Source organism: Thalassophryne amazonica, chromosome 5 (assembly GCF_902500255.1).
Source record: "Thalassophryne amazonica chromosome 5, fThaAma1.1, whole genome shotgun sequence".
Classification (NCBI taxonomy): domain Eukaryota; kingdom Metazoa; phylum Chordata; class Actinopteri; order Batrachoidiformes; family Batrachoididae; genus Thalassophryne; species Thalassophryne amazonica.
In genome coordinates this window covers 93540718-93558641 of record NC_047107.1, presented here as the reverse complement: position 1 = coordinate 93558641, position 17924 = coordinate 93540718, and the positions used below count along the sequence as shown (strand labels likewise).

Genomic DNA, 17924 nt, shown 5'->3' with positions numbered 1-17924 from the left:
CAACCGATCATATAAGCTGGAGAAATATGTAACTGTGAAAATAACTGTCATGATGATGAAACTCAGCAACATTAAATGAATTGTTGCACAGCTTCAAAATGTTTGAACGTACCTTATTCAAATGATGATTATTATATTGTTTAGCTTATTGTAATGTTTACTCTCCATGCTGGTAATCGCACACAAGCGACGAGTAGTGTTGGTATGTGCTGCAATCCAAAGCGAGAGCAGAGATTGCAGCACACAAGGAAAGTTCTTCTCAAACAGGTGAGTTTAGCCTATGACTGCTGACATTACTTACTCTGCTAATAATTGTACGAATGTTAAAGAAATTACATGCAATCAGGTATCGAAGTGTTCTGATGACTTTCATCTCAGGCTTTATTGTGTTACTATGCTGTAAGCTCATTCCTGAGGAGGTCAACCACAAACATTATCTTTGCACAATCAAGCCTGTCGCATGTTACTGAATCACTGCCATTCAACATACAGAGAATATATCTCCTTCCTCTGTCTTTCCACCATCTTGCCTGTTTAAGACACTCTTAGCCTTCTTCAAAGTCCTCCTCCCTCCTCTTAAGTTTTTCACCTTAGAGCACTCTTAAGGCCTAAGATGCTTTGTGAATAACTTATCTTACCAAGGGACAATTCTAAGAAATATCTTAGAATTTGAAGAATTCTAAGCTTTTTCTTAGAATGATGTCACTAAGAGGTACTTTAGCCATGAGGTCAATAGACAGAGGTGTTTGGCCATGCTGGTGTCTTTGCATGAGAGCAAAGGTCCAAGTCTCTAGGTCGCTGTGCTCCCCGTGAGCTCAGGTGATGACTGATCTCTTGGGAGCATCCTTGAGTACTGCTGGAAAAACTGTGTTAAATCAACCAGTACAAAGATGTCGCAGTGTTGGGGGTCCCTGTGACTGGAAAAGATCACGGGGAACGCCCATGTTTCACCTGGCTGTGGCAGACAGTTTATTTTGTAGAGGTACGAGGTAGATCAGATGTCTGCCTGGGTGGTTGCCATTATCACCAAAGGCAGTTCTGTGCACCCAGACCTGACCTGTCCAATAATTAATAATTCTGTTAAGTCATGTCTGGGAATGTGATCTGGTACAATGGGATAAATGGAACCGTCCTGGATGGTAACCACTCAGACGAACAACTGATCCAGGGCCCACATCCCTAAAATAGCCATCTATCTGCCGCAGCCAGTTGAAACGTGAGTGTCTTCTTGGCCTTCTCCAGCCAAGTGAGGTCCTCAACACTCAGGCACTTGCATGGTGGATCACACACATGGGCAAAATGTCAAAGTGACCACTCTCTCACAGTGCAAGTGATAATCCTAATCTCACCAAATAACCGCTTGTTTGAAGTCATTCCAGTGGTACCCAAGGATCCTTTCAGTGGTCCAATGATGAGAAGCTTCTGTGGATGTGGTTGGAGAAAGTGGGGACAGAGCAACTTTTGTCCATTGCTTCACCAGTCTCAGCTTCAGCTAACACAGAGATTCACCCTCTGAATACAAATTGTCACACTCTTGTGTTTGCTTGAAGCATCTCAGTAACTAAGATTATCGTTTCCTTCAGCAAATACAATAACAAAACCACTATATCACTAAAAGAAGGGGAGATGAGCTGTCGAAATCTGTTTGTACTTTCTCAGTGATTCATAAACAGGTTTCCTTTTCAAACAACACATATAAGCACAGATACAGAAGCTGCCTCAGGGTGCTGTGTGGCTACACAACAACAAAAACCTTAATTTAAGACAGGACTATTGATGTTCCTTTTACTGCCATTTAAATCAAGCCTGTTATGCGTATTATTGTTGTCCCCCTCCAAGATAAATAGGGTGATAAAAACAGACACCCGCCTCGGCCTCGACATTTTAAGGAGTCCTTTTGGAGTAGTAAAAATGCCCACTTGATGGATACCACAGCTCTATAGACAACAGCAAGACAAAATGAGAAATGCTTGTGGAAGTAGAGGAGGATGACGGAAGAAATATACATGCAGAAGAAAAAGAATGGGGGCTCAAACCAACACAGGGCAGGAGGGGAACAAACACTCGAGAAGGGGAGTGTGTGTGTGTGTGTGTGGAGGGTGGAGCTTGACACAGAATCAGTACATCTGTAAAATATCTCCACAACAGTTTAGAACTGTGTGTACATCCAGGGAGAGCTGTACGGAAGGAGAGACAGAAAAGACAGCCACAGCAGCAGCAGCTGTCAACCAGAGAAAACACCAACATTCCACACGCTGACACTTTCCCTTCTTGGCCTTTTTTTTTTTCTCTGGGATTTCAGTACACTGGACTGTGGAGAAGTTCCCCAGAGGCAATTCTGCGTATCAGCTCCTTCCACAGCAGCTGTCTCTCCCTTTGAGCTCCCTTCATGAAGCCACGGTTCTCCTGGGCTCTGCGAGACAGGTAGGGCATCACCTCATTCACTGGCCCGTAGGGAATGTATTTATAGACAGGGAGGCCTACTTGACCTGAGTGTAAGGGGTGAGATGGGACAAAGAAAGAAATAAGAGACTGTTCAGCTGTCTCAGGTCTTGTCAACACTTGCCAGAGTGTAATCATTACATATGTCATCATACCTGTGCATATGCAGACCCAAACTGAGTTTTATACATTTAGAAAAGCTTACATCATCACAAAGGTGTCAAAGGCGTCAAATTCAAAGACAGATTGGCAGATTGTGTATGTTTCCTAGAGTGTGCTTAAGCTGAAAATTTCTCAACTTTTTAGAGAGGCACCATGACGTCACTGGAGCACCTTTTTGAGCAAAGTCGAATTTGCCACTCAATCTATCACAATAGGGCCTAAATATGTATCTGTGATATCAGATTGTAGAGACGGTTGTTTTTCGTTATGGTTGAGTATGTTTTATCGCCGTACATTATAACCTAGTCCTGGTTAGAGATTTATTGCTATCATAGAAATATGTCACAAGGAGCTTTCCCCCCAAAACGCTGGGGAAAAGCATTTGTTGGCGGTGCTCAATCAGCACTTCTCTTCTTCTGCCAGAAAAAAGAAAAATGCTTTATGGACACGGGGCCCAATTATTAAACTCCAAACTCTGCATTTTTCAAAACTCTTTACAAACGCTCATCACTGAGTGTTTGCAGTTTGAGTGACATATACAAATTAGCATCCTAATTGCCATATTTGTGTCAAAATTATATGCAGGCATTCTGAAATCTGTCATCAAGCATTCTAAAGCACCCCTCAGAATCTGTACTCGTCTCCTCCCAGGGGAAAACCTGCTGGCAGTGTGAGGTATCTGCCATTTATTGTTAGAGTTATTGTTTTCAGAAGACAAATGACTAAATCCTTTTTAATATGACTGTACATGCACCACTCCATGGAAAACAAAAAAACAAAACATATTACCCCATTTCCTCCCCAGGGTATACAAATATCAAATGTATTCAATGCATTGTTATTGGATTAATGTGTTTAAAGAAAGTGGCAGCATTACATTATGTTCCACAGATGATGCACAGAGGATGTGGGTTATAAAATAAAAACAACAAAACTTAAGGCTTTGCATCATGGCATGGATGACAATGCAAACACAATGGAAAAGTCTTCTATTAATATCCATAAACTACTTCATGAAGACATGTTACCTCTATGACATGGTCTACGTTTTTGTTTTTGTGAAAATTAGTTCTTTGTTTACCCTGCATTCATCTACTCTAACACTCATTACAGTTTGCCCATAACCATGATGATGCACATTGCTTTAATGATAGCATAAAGATTTAAATGCCAGAGATCCTGTACTAATGGCTAAAAATGATTAAATCTCTTGACAGTAGCAAAATGCCTTCATCTTTATCACAACCGCTTTGGTGATTTATCCTCTCTATGGCATTTTAGAAAACACACACATCGGAAACTAACCAGTTTACTGAATTAAAGGTGTTAGCAGTCATGACTCTGCTGTTCTGCTGCAAGAAACTATACACTTGTATATACTAGATGTATATAATACAAACATAATATTGTGGGCAAATCATTGGTCCCAAAAGTGAATAAATAAAGAGTGAAAGAGCAGCCAAATAGTCAAACTCTTTCCAACTAACTGGAAGAGGATATAAATAGTGAAGAATTAAGAAAAGGGTTAAGGGTCAGGGCCCATATCCACGAAGCAGCCCAACGCTAAAAATAGCTCCTCGTGACGTTATTCTAAGGAAAATCTTAGAATTCCTCAAATTCTTAGAAATTTCTTAGAATTTTCCCTTTGTAACATGAAAGTTGTCCGCAAAGCTCCCCTCCACAGCATGTCTTTTTCCTGGTTCTCTCCCTCAGCCCCAACCAGTCCCAGCAGAAGACTGCCCCTCCCTGAGCCTGGTTCTGCTGGAGGTTTCTTCCTGTTAAAAGGGAGTTTTTCCTTCCCACTGGCGCCAAGTGCTTGCTCACAGGGGGTCGTTTTGACCATTGGGGTTTTTACGTAATTATTGTATGGCCTTGCCTTACAATATAAAGTGCCTTGGGGCAACTGTTTGTTGTGATTTGGCGTTATATATAAATAAATAAATAAATAAAAAGCACCTTAAGGCCTTAAGAGAGTTCCTAAGGTGCCAAACTGGTATGAGTAGGCAGGAGGACTTTGAAGAAGCCTATGAGTGACTTAAGCAGAGAAGATGGCAGAAAGACAGAGGAAGCAGAGATATTCTCCATAGGATGACAGTGAGTCAGGAACACGCTACCGGCTTGAGCTATGTAATTTTTTATGTTAATTTACTGTCTTAATGTATTTATACATTTTTTTAGGTTCTTATCATATACACATTGTTAATATTATCATTTTTATTATTATTATCCGTATTATTAATATTGAGATATACTTTATTGATCTCACAGTGGAGAAATTATGGTTACACTCCAGTTACCTCAGACAGCAGTTAGTCCACAATTATTACTTGTTTACCGTAATAATGACACACAACAGAATTAAAGACAGCACATACACATTTGACATTGTTTATGTGCACTAAGTTTGAAGAAGTATGTTATCCGAATTGAGGCAAGTGGGTGAGGTCATGCAGCAACCCTGAGATGCGCCACTGTCAGCTTGGGGGGAGGAATGGGGGCCAGCTGCAGCTAAAACTGCACCACCCCCACAGAAGGGGGAAGGAATGACATGAGCAGAAGCCGGAGTGGGGAGTGTTTGATGGGGGGTAGGAGGGGGTGGGGGGAGGTAATGGAGCATGCTTCAGTCTTATGAAAACAGTTTATTGTCTTTGTGAGTTGAGATAAGAAACAGCCAAATGATCCCCAGGCCGAAGAAATTCCTCTGGAGGAAAACAGTCGGGCAATTTGACCTTCAGGCTTGATAAGCCTGCCATGTTGTGATTTGAGCAGTGAAAAACACTTAACAGTTCCACTTGAAAAACCAAATCCCAATTCACCGGCCTCTGAAATCTTCAACTTCATCTGCAGGGCACGCATCTGCTCCAAGATGTCATCCAATTTGTGTCTGAGTTCAAGAGTCATCGCAGTCTGAGAATGCACTGCCTTGCCAACCTCGTTAATCATGATGGACAAGCGAGGGGCCTGTGGTTCTTGATACCGCCGTCTTGCCAATTTTCCGGTAGATCAGGGCAGCACATGAGCCAGAAAGTACCAGCCCTGCTACCATGAGACCAAAAATGAATAAATCCTTGATGTCCTCAACGGAGAAAGGTGCCAAGCATGCAATACGCCAAGACCCCTAGGAGTCGAGAACATAACCCGCAGGATGCATTCCATCTGGGCAGGTAGGATCCCCCAGTCCTGACCTTCTTGTAGAAAAAATTGGTGTCACTAGCGTTCAGAGACCAGCTGATCAATTCCATGGTTAATCCAATAGTAGTCCAATAGATCCAGTATCCAATATAATTTGAGGAATTCACAGTCTGGTGAAGTAGGGACTTGAAGGTTAAGTAAGTAAGTAAGTAAGTAAACTTTATTTATATAGCACTTTTCACAGACCAGGGTCACAAAGTGCTTCACATGATAAAATCAATAAATACAAAATAACACATACAAACATTTAAAAGAAAATCAAGCTAAAATGCAATTTTAAAAAGTGAGTCTTAAGTTGCTTTTTAAAAACATTGACAGAGTCTATCGAGCGAAGGGAGCAGGGAAGCTCATTCCAAAGGCGCGGCGCCACGGCTTTAAAAGATCTGTCCCATCGAGTTTTAAAACAGGTACGGGGAACCATCAGCAGGTTCAGGTTGGAGGACCTCAGGCCCCTGGTGGACACATACGGTTGTATCAGTTCCTTGATGTATTCTGGAGCCTGCCCATGCAGAGCTCTAAATGTAAGCACCAGGATTTTATAATTTGTCCTAAATGAGACAGGGAGCCAATGCAGGGACTTGAGTATTGGGCTAATATGGGCTCTCCTATGGGTGCAGGTCAGAAGCCGTGCAGCGGAGTTTTGCACAACCTGCAAACGAGCCAGTTCTTTCTTATTAAGACACGTGAACAGGCTGTTACAGTAATCCAGTCGCGAAGATATAAAAGCATGTACAATCATCTCTAACTCTTCAAAAGACACCATTTTTCGAAGTTTAGAGATATTCCGGATCTGGAAAAAACAATTCCTAACTGTTTCGTATGATGTTCCAGAGACATCCCTTTATCCAAGATAATGCCAAGATTGCGCAGGCTGCCCTTAACTGAACTATTCAGTTCACCAAGGTGCAGCCTAATAGCAGGCACGGCACTCTCCGGAGCAACAATCAATGTTTCAGTCTTATCAGAGTTCAGCCGCAAGCTGTTTTCACTGAGCCATTCCTTAACTTTGGTGAGACAATTGGTTAAAGAATTGAGTTTCTGGGTCTCAGTTGTTTTAAAGGAGCAGTACAGCTGCAGGTCATCAGCATAGAAATGATGATGACGTCACAAAACTGCTGGATCAACTTGCCGAGAGGGATGATATACAAAAGAAATAAAATAGGTCCCAGAACCAAGCCCTGCGGCACACCCCACAAAAGGTCAGCAGACTCAGACATCACATTATCAACAGACACACTAAAAGTTCTACCAATCAGGTAGGAGCTAAACCACTCTAATACAGGACCCGACATCCCCACCAGATCCTGTAGTCTCCTGATCAGGATGCCATGGTCAACTGTGTCAAATGCAGACGACGAATCCAACAAAACCAAGACAGTGCATTTGCCAGTGTCAGCGGCCATCATAATGTCACTCGACACTTTCAACAGAGCCGTTTCAGTCGTTTCAGAGTGAAACTCACGGTACCCAGATTGTAAAGTGTCATAAATGTTGTTAGTCTGCAAAAAGAAAGTTAGTTGGGCACAGACCAATTTTTCCAGGACTTTAGCCAGGAAGGGGGTTTTTGATATTTGCCTAAAGTGCTTCAGATCTGTAGGGTCCAGTCCAGCTTTCTTAAGCTGTGGCTCCACAACAGCATGCTTAAAAGAACTGGGGAACACACCAGTCGACAGGGACATATTAAACATTTTGGCAACACATGGCCCGATAGAATCAAATACATTCATGAAAAGTCTAAAAGGAAGAACATCTAGTGTACTAGAAGATGGTTTCATTTTGCTGATAATGGATAAAATGTCCTCCTGTGTAACAGGAGCAAATGATGCCCAGCATTGAGGGGGTGGTCCCATATGCTGGGGGCCTTGACAAGGTGGCACTGACTGTGGCAGTCTATCTTTTATAGCCCTGACCTTATCAATAAAGAAAGTCAGAAACTCATCACTAGTAGTTTTATAGTGAACAGGAGTGACATAAGTAGCAGGTGCCACAATAGAGCTAATAGTTTCAAAGAGCGCCTTTGCGATTTCCTCTATTAGAGGAAATCAGCAGATTGAAGTAGTTTGCCCTGGCCTCTTCTAACATCTTATTTAGGGAGGCTATTAGGTCTCTCAAATGCAGCCCGTGGACCTCCAATTTTGTAGATTTCCACAAGCGTTCAATTTGACGACAAGATCTCCTTAGATTCATGATCGCATCATTAATCCAGGGGCAGAACTTTTCACGAGATGCATTCTTAGATTTAAGTGGTGCAACTTGATCCAAGATGGTTGCACAGTGACCGTTAAAGCTGTCCACAAGGCCATCAATTTCAGTGCATTCACTAAAAAGAAGAGGATCAAACTTATCACAAAAATGTGTGGATGTTGCCCCTGTGATAATCCTCCTTTCTACCTTGGCGAGCACAGGCCTTGGCTGAGACGGCACCCTCAAGTCAAAGAGAACACAGGAGTGGTCGCTCAACAGAACATCCTCTACGCACACATCAGTAACATGCAGACCCAATGTGAAGACCAGATCTAAAGTATGGCCTTTACTATGGGTGGGGCCTGACACATGCTGTTTAAAATTAAATGTCTCAGTCACTCATAAAAGTTCTACAGCATGACTTGATGTGTCATTGTCAATGTGCAAATTAAAATCCCCCATAATTAAAACCCTTTCCAATCGAATTATGGATGTTAAAAGGTCTGTAAAATCCTTTAAAACGGTCCCAGCAGGGCCTGGGGGGCGATAAATCAAAATACAATAAAAAGTATCTGAGGAACCAACTTCTATCATAAGTACCTCAAAAGAGGCGGCGTGATCTGTGTTCGTATGTCTGCATGTGAACCTGTCCTGGTACACAGCAGCCAGGCCCCCACCACGGTGAGAGGGGCGGGGCTTTCCCACAACTAAACAGCCAGCCGGACAGAGCTCATTTAAATGTATGAACTCGTTCTCCCTCTGCCACGTTTCAGTGAGGAAAAGGAAATCCAGGTTCCTCCTGACAAAAAGTTCATTAATAGAGAATGCTTTATTTGTGATGAAGCGTGCATTCAATAATCCGATCCGACTCAGCGATGACGCCTCGGTCGAGCCAGCAGGAAGCAGCGGGATTGGCTGCAGGCATCTCCCACGGTCATGTGACATCCAGCTATACCGGCACAGCCCACGTCGCTCCCAGGATGTACACAAAGACGGCCGAGATGAGCCAGGGATCCAGGCGGGACGTCCATCAGGGATACAGTGATGCAAGGACCAACCACTGCTGCATGGAGGGATCGCGGAGAGCGTTAGCAGAGCAGCATCGCCAGCCATGTCCTGCTGAAGAGAAACGGGGCACAGCCACCTGTAGCTTCGGTATGAGTGAGCCACAGACCTCGCCTCACATTTTACCCGAAACTGGATGCCCGCTCTGTTAAAGCAGAGAACAGAGAGTGGAGGAGATGCAACCGCCCTTGTCAGAGTCCCAAGCTGAATGAATGTTATTTTCTTTTATTATTACATCAATTTTGTCATTTAATTCTTACAACCCCAATTCCAATGAAGTTGGGACGTTGTGTAAAATGTAAATAAAAACAGAATATAATGATTTGCAAATACTCTTCAACCTATATTCAGTTGAATACACCACAAAGACAAAATATTTAATGTTCAAACTGATATACTTTATTGTTTTTGTGCAAATATTGGCTCATTCTGAAATGAATACCTGCAACACGTTTCAAAAAAGCTGGGACAGTGGTATGTTTACCACTGTGTTACATCACCTTTCCTTCTAACAATACTCAATGAGCATTTGGGAAAAGAGGACACTAATTGTTGAAGCTTTGAAGGTGGAATTCTTTCCCATTCTCGCTTGATGTATGACTGCAGTTGTTCAACAGTCCAGGGTATCCGTTGTTGTATTTTGCGCTTCATAATATGCCACACATTTTCAATGGGCGACAGGTCTGGACTGCAGGCAGGCCAGTCTAGTACCCGCATTCTTTTACTCTGAAGCCACGCTATTGTAACATGTGCAGAGTGTGGCTTGGCACTGTCTTGCTGAAATAAGCAGGGACATCGCTGAAAAAGATGTTGCTTGGATGGCAGCATGTGTTGCTCCAAAACCTGGATGTACCTTTCAGTATCGATGGTGCCATCACAGATGTGTAAGTTACCCATGCCATGGGCACTAACACACCCCCATACGATCACAGATGCTGGCTTTTGAACACTGCGCTGGTAACAACCTGGATGGTCTTTTTCCTGATTTGTCCAGAGGACACGACATCCATGATTTCGAAAAACAAATTGAAATGTGGACTCATCAGACCATAGCACACTTTTCCACTTTGCGTCTGTCCATTTCAAATGAGCTCGGGCCCAGAGAAGGCGGCAGTGTTTCTGGATATTGTTGATGTATGGCTTTCACTTTGCATGGTAGAGTTTTAACTTGCACTTGTAGATGTAGCGACGAACTGTGTTAACTGACAATGGTTTTCTGAAGTGTTCTTGAGCCCACACGGTAAGATCCTTTACACAATGATGTCGGTTTTTAATGCAGTGCTGCCTGAGGGAATCGAAGGTTATGGGCATTCAATGTTGGTTTTCGGCCTTGCCACTTACATGTAGAAAGTTCTCCAGATTTTCTTCTCTTGTGATTATATTATGGACTGTAGATGATGGAATCCCTAAATTCCTTGCAAGTGAACATTGAGAAACATTGTTCTTAAACTGCTGGACTATTTTTTACGCAGCTGTTCACAAATGGTGATCCTCGCCCTATCTTTGCTTGTGAACAGCTGAGAAGTTTGGGGATACTCCTTTAATACCTAATCATGATCACTGACCTGTTTCCAATTAGGTGTTCTCTGTGCATTCATCGACTTTCCCAGTCTTTTGTTGCCCCATCCCAACATTTTTGAAATGTGTTGCAGACATCCATTTCAAAATGAGCAAATATTTGCACAAAAACAACAAATATTATCAGTCTGAACATTAAATATCTTGTCTTTGTGGTGTATTCAACTATAGGTTGAAGAGGATTTGCAAATCATTGTATTCTGTTTTTATTTACATTTTATACAACATCCCAACTACATTGGAATTGGGGTTGTAAATGGACCACAATGGAAATTCACTTTCTTGTGTCATGCATGTATTTTTAATGTATTTACAATATTATATACTCACAATAAACATACTAAATAAATGCACACACACACACACTTTTAATATATAGATATCTGACATGCTGATGAGGTATGTTCAAACATTTTCAAGCTGTGTAACAATTCATTGAATTTTGCTGGATTTCATCATCATAAAGTTATCCTCACAATTACATGTCTTAATGCAGTTCAGGTTATGTGATCAGTTGATTTCACTGTCCATTCATGACTAGGAGGGCGGAGCACATATGGTTTTTTATTTCTCCTCCCCTTTCCATGACAACCAATCACAGCTCTTACAGGACTGTGTCATACCTAGCAATGGGGTCAACCCTGCATCCTTACAAAGATGGGAGTTTCTGTCCCCTCCTTGCTTAGACTTGCACTCAGACACCTGCTGGCTCACTCTTGCCAGGAAATTTTAGGCTACGTTAGGAGCTCTTTGAGAGGACTTTGAGTTGCTTCGCGGATACGGGCCCAGGTCTACAAAGAACTGCAGATCAGGTCAGGTCTGGGAGCATGTGCCACTGCCACAGATTGCAACATTTACCGAATCACAGAACCAACCTCCCCTCGCCACCCCCCAGGTTCCTGGTTGGCAACCTACCAAGCAGGCAACCAGTCCATCCCCACCTCTTGAAAGTAACCATCAATTTGCCACAGCCAGATGTCTCTGTGGTCTTTCCCACTTGCTGGGGTCCTCAAGACTGAAGATCACATTGATGGATCATGCACAGAAAAGAACCATATGGTCAAAACGTCACAGCAGACGTTCCCTCACAATGCAAGTGACACTCCTCATCTGTCTCCCAAAGTAAGCGCTCATTTGACACAAATTCAATCCACTGGTACCCAAGGTTCCTCCAAAGAGAGCTAGTACCAGACATCCAGGTGTCATCTTAGGTCAATAATTAGTGTTCAAGTCTCACGACCATACTGTAAGACAGGAAGCACCAGATCCTAAAGACTTGGACCTTCATTCTGCTGCACAGATATCAGCATCGCTAAACACATCAATCTCAAAGGCTGAAGACCAAGAGACACAAGTGCTAGTGCTGAAATAAGTGAATGTCTCGACAAGTTCAACACTTTCACTGCATGTCTAGATTCAGAACAATCACAAATGGCAACACTCAAGCGCTGCAATCACGACATCTGTTGATTGGGCAAAGACCACAGCATCGTCCACGAAGTCAAGGTCAGTAAACCTTTACTGGTAAAGTAATGACATGATCATAATATATGGGACGTGAGTAATGATGGAAGTGCAGAAGAAAAACTTGGAGACACTGGAAATGAAAGGCTTCAGAGGGCTGATGCATACCTTGTATGTTCTACACACACACACACACACACACACACACACACACACACACACACACACACACACACACACACACACACACACACACACACACACACACACACAATATAAATGCACAAGTAAATACACATATGTCTATAATGGTGTTTTTTGACTATGGATGACTTCATCATATGACATCTGTGAGTTCATTACAAAACATTCATACCAATCAATTACAAATATTTTGCTGATCAATAATATGCTTGAGATCATCAATATAAGACTCTTAGTTGCTGACAAAAAAGGGCTTTTTGCACCATGTTTTCCTTGACCTTTGGCCTTTAACCAAATTGCTCCAAAATCTAATAACCTCTACACATCTGTCCCAGTAATACTGCCACCATGTTTGAAGGAACTCAATCTGGATGTTTTTGAGTTACCTTGTCCGCACACGCACACACCAGTGAAAAAACACCCTGCTATTGCAGCGTCGCCAACACGCAGGGCAATAAGAATGCTGATATGGATGTGTGGGACTGCAAAGCTGACAGAATAAGAAATAAGTGAATCAGACAAAAGCAGGGCACATATCCAAGTCAACACAGGAAGGTAGGTTGAGGTGGGCTGGATGAATACGTGGCTAAGAGCGGTAATGGAAGTGCGGTAATGGAAGTGCAGACAGAGACAGAAAGGCTAACACGGGGTGGATCCATACAGAAAAGGTCCAGAATAATGTGTTGTATTTGGAAAGTCCACCACAAATGGTGGCCGACACAGCTGCCAGAAAAGATCAGAAGAATGAAGAGTACAATGTAGCTGAAAATAATGGAACAAATACAAAGCTGGATGATGTGAAACACTGGGTTTTCCCTCTACTGCTGTGAATAAAATCTAGAACAACAAACAATACTGCCAGTAGCCCCACGAAGAGAACACCTGGTACCAGCCCGTGGAAATAGTGCTGTTCTGCCACCATCTGCATGTGATTGCTGGTTCAGAAAGAACACAGCAGGATAATTCAAAAAGTAGACCCCACTGGATTTGTCATTTCAAAATAATGTTTTTGTATTTAGCTCAGGAGATCATTTTTGAGGTGTGTTGTGGGGTCAAAACAACACGTTACAGCAGGATGCGATCATGATTGATCGGCCTGATCAAACAACAGCTGAAATCCTTCTAATCAGGAGAGTTTGTTGTGTCTACACAAACACCCTCAGTTTGTTGCTGGAGTTTGAGAAGCTGCTGCCGGCTGCCAGACGAGGTCACCTATTGTCTTGCCTGGCTGATAGTAATGTTTTGTTTTGTTTTTCTTGAGCATTTAAGACTAAAATTAAACAACAGTTTGAAATTTATCCTTTCCTGGTGTGCAGTTACTGAAGAGATAAATATTCAGATTTTGAACCGTGCGCCACTAACTTCCAGGCAACTCCCGACATTGGAGAAGAAGGATCTTATTAGCCCCATTAATTTATGGATTTTTACAGGCTACTGACAGCCCCGTTTCCACCGAGTGGTTCAGGTCAGAGCTGCATGGTGTTTTTGGTGTCAGAACGGTTAATTCTCACTGGCGGAATCCTTTTGATTGGCAGGTGGAACATTTATATTGACAAGCGCGCATACAGGGCATCTGTGCCTTCTCCAATCCACACGGAGGCAAAACTGAGTATTTTCACATTATTTTATTGTTTTGTGAATCATGGGTTAATTTCGTCGTGAGCAGACCGATGTTATGAGCAGATGAGTCTTTCAACTTGCTGCACAAAGCAGCCCGTGGTGGAACAAGAGGAGGATTCGTCCACAGCAGAGACTCGATCCATCAGCCACAATTAATGGATTACAGCCGGTGCTGTAACCTGGCACCAAACTGCCCTGTGACAAATGGACTTTTCTTCAGTCAGGACAGAAGGAATGAAATTATTTTCAGACATCGTTTTGTAAAGGTGGATAGGTTTTCATCAGACTGAAGATGATCTCACTGAAATAGAGGCTATATTATTTACTCCTTGTGTGAATGGTTTTATTTAATAATAGCATGTTTATTATGCTTTATTTTAAAAATAGCTGATATTTTCAGTCTGGCATGTCATTTTTCAGATTTGAAATGTATGTACCTGTTTGTAAAAAAAAACAAAAAAAAAAACAATAAAAAATTCACACTTCCTCAACACTTTTTTCTGATGTCACAGATAGTAAAAGAAATTATTTTTTAAGTCAGTTGATAGTAGTAGACCAAAGAGCTGGCAAAAACATAAAACAAAAAACAATTTATCACCTCCACCTGCATCCCGAAATTGCCTGCATTATTCATTTCTTTTTTTAAAAATCACCATTCTGTGTTCTGAACTCTGCCAATATCGTCAATGTTGTCAGACTGAAGGTTTTCCTCATTGTCTCCCTCATTGTCACCTAAATTAGGCTGAAAACCACAAGGCTGTGTCCCCACAACATCTTCAGAATCACCTTCAGACTGTACTAAAAACAAACAAACAAAAAAAAGCCCCACACTAGGAAAAAAAAAAAAGAAAAAAGAAATTATCCAAAAAAAGCTTGACCTCCGCTGTGTATACAATAAGCGAAGTGCGCATCGCATCTGCGCATGCGTGGGTCAAACGGGGGCAAAAATCCCAGCTACCACACTCACACTGCTCCCATCGAATTTCGTATACAGTAGCATTAGCGGACTGTAAAAGTTAAGGCTTTTAAAGGGATTGTTTCAAAGGCTTTAAGCCTTAAGCGACACATACAACCCCTGGCAAAAATTATGGAATCACCGGCCTCGGAGGATGTTCATTCAGTTGGTTAATTTTGTAGAAAAAAAGCAGATCACAGACATGACACAAAACTAAAGTCATTTCAAATGGCAACTTTCTGGCTTTAAGAAACACTATAAGAAATCAAGAAAAAAGATTGTGGCAGTCAGTAATGGTTACTTTTTTAGACCAAGCAGAGGAAAAAAAATATGGAATCACTCAATTCTGAGGAAAAAATTATGGAATCACCCTGTAAATTTTCATCCCCAAAACTAACACCTGCATCATATCAGATCTGCTCGTTAGTCTGCATCTAAAAAGGAGTGAACACACCTTGGAGAGCTGTTGCACCAAGTGGACTGACATGAATCATGGCTCCAACACGAGATATGTCAATTGAAACAAAGGAGAGGATTATCAAACTCTTAAAAGAGAGTAAATCATCATGCAATGCTGCAAAAGATTTTGGTTGTTCACAGTCAGCTGTGTCTAAACTCTGGACCAAATACAAACAACATGAGAAGGTTGTTAAAGGCAAACATACTGGTAGACCAAGGAAGACATCAAAGCGTCAAGACAGAAAACTTAAAGCAATGTGTCTCAAAAATCGAAAAATGCACAACAAAACAAATGAGGAACAAATGGGAGGAACTGGAGTCAACGTCTGTGACCGAACTGTAAGAAACCGCCTAAAGGAAATGGGATTTACATACAGAAAAGCTAAACGAAAGCCATCATTAACACCTAAACAGAAAAAAAACAAGGTTACAATGGGCTAAGGAAAAGCAATCGTGGACTGTGGATGACTGGATGAAAGTCATATTCAGTGATGAATCTTGAATCTGCATTGGGCAAGGTGATGATGCTGGAACTTTTGTTTGGTGTTGTTCCAATGAGATTTATAAAGATGACTGCCTGAAGAGAACATGTAAATTTCCAAAGTCATTGATGATATGGGGCTGCATGTCAGGTAAAGGCACTGGGGAGATGGCTGTCATTACATCATCAATAAATGCACAAGTTTACGTTGATATTTTGGACAATTGAAAGGATGTTTGGGGATGATGAAATCATTTTTCAAGATGATAATGCATCTTGCCATAGAGCAAAAACTGCGAAAACATTCCTTGCAAGAAGACACGTAGGGTCAATGTCATGGCACAGGGTCAATGTCAACGAGCAGATCTGATTTGATGCAGGTGTTAGTTTTGAGGATGAAAATTTACAGGGTGATTCCATAATTTTTTCCTCAGAATTGAGTGATTCCATATTTTTTTCCTCTGCTTGGTCTAAAAAAGTAACCGTTACTGACTGCCATAATATTTTCTTGATTTCTTATAGTATTTCTTAAAGCCAGAAAGTTGCCATTTGAAATTACTTTAGTTTTGTGTCATGTCTGTGATCTGCTTTTTTTCTACAAAATTAAACAACTGAATGAACATCCTCCGAGGCCGGTGATTCCATAATTTTTGCCAGGGGTTGTACAATAATGACAGGGGCGCATTGTGCTGTTTTCAAATGCTTGAACGGAATTTATAGGCTTGAAAGTTGGCTGAAAACACACGACTGCAAACCTCCGCCGAGTCCAAACAAAGACGGAAAGAAGAAGAAATGTGGTCGTAAACCTCCGTTCATTCTACACAATTTCGCCACAGAAAAGAAAGTTCCAGACGGACGTAAAAGTCGGACTAAAACTGTAAGTTTTTTGCACACATTTATTTTGTCAATATCCTGAAACCATGCCGCTGTTTTCGTGCATCAGCTTATAACTGTAATGTCGCGCCATGAATGACGTGGCGCGTAATATTGTAAAATTGACATGTTCTATAAACAAACTGCATGCATGCACATATCACTGTATGTCTGTCAACTTATCAAAACAAACATGACACCAAAGAGGTTATATGTGAGACCCACCGTTATTGTAGTCATTATGAAGTTGGAGTCGCGATTTCTCATCCCTGCTTAGCAAATATTCTGCAATATCCACAGTTTCAGTCGCTGGACTTTGTCTAACCATCCGTCAGTTGCCTTCAAGGGGTCAGAAATTTGTTTTTCTCCAACTATCAACAAGCACGGGTCATTTTCGACAGCAGCACGCTCTTCCTCCTTTGTCAGCACTAACGGTACTTTCTGTACAGATGCAGCATATGCAAGCACAACCAGCTCTTCTTTCCATTTCTGTCCACTGCCGTACGTAGTCCTGGTTGTAACAGGCAATCCGTGGAGCTTACAAAAATGCTTTAAATCGTCAACTTTCCAGCAGTTGAAATGATCCAAATCACAGCACTCCTCGCTGCTTTCCGCCGCCATAGCTTGTGGGTTGGTAGCTGAAAACTTTAGCCTGCCCATAATGCACCGCACGGCCTGAGATGCGCACTTCGCTTATTGATTTGGGCTTGAATCAGCGGGTCTCGTTCTGGTGATGATGTAGCAACAATATGGCCGTGGCTGAGGGCTGAAATAGAGTGCAGGCTTCAGACAGCTGTTGTTTATCCTGCACACTTAGACTTTTTTTGTTCAGGATCTTTTTTAAAATATCAACATTTCATAATTTTTTGTGATTATTTGTGCAAATTTTTTTGGTGTCACCTACATTTTAAAAGTCTAACCTACAATTGCATGCAAAACATTACAAAGTCATTGAAAAACTAAACATTTTAAAACCAAAATGCATATTAAGAAGAGTGTAACAAAGACAAACACAAAAAAATAATTCAGTTTACAACTAGAAGGCACTCAGACAGTGCATACCTCTACCAAGGCCGCATACTGCTTAAAACTTATTCTGGATCCTGGATTCAAGAAATGTTCCACATCAAATAAAATCCCTAATTTTCTATGACATCATCCATCTGCTCACAAAACTTCATCAACATGCTCACACCTTTTTGAGTAAAATGTTGCTTTGCATGAAACATTCTTCTGGATCTTAGT

At 41.7% G+C, this 17924-nt stretch overlaps 1 protein-coding gene across 1 annotated transcript in view; it reads right to left on the bottom strand.

The window, feature by feature from the left end:
- Positions 1 to 2277: 2277 nt before the first annotated feature.
- Positions 2278 to 17924, bottom strand: part of prodhb (proline dehydrogenase (oxidase) 1b) — a 69087-nt gene continuing 53440 nt past the window's right edge. Inside the window, exon 14 of the mRNA XM_034170902.1 lies at positions 2278 to 2489. Within this exon, the coding sequence (XP_034026793.1) occupies positions 2299 to 2489 (191 nt within the window). The 3' untranslated portion in view covers positions 2278 to 2298. The remainder of the gene's footprint in view (positions 2490 to 17924) is intronic.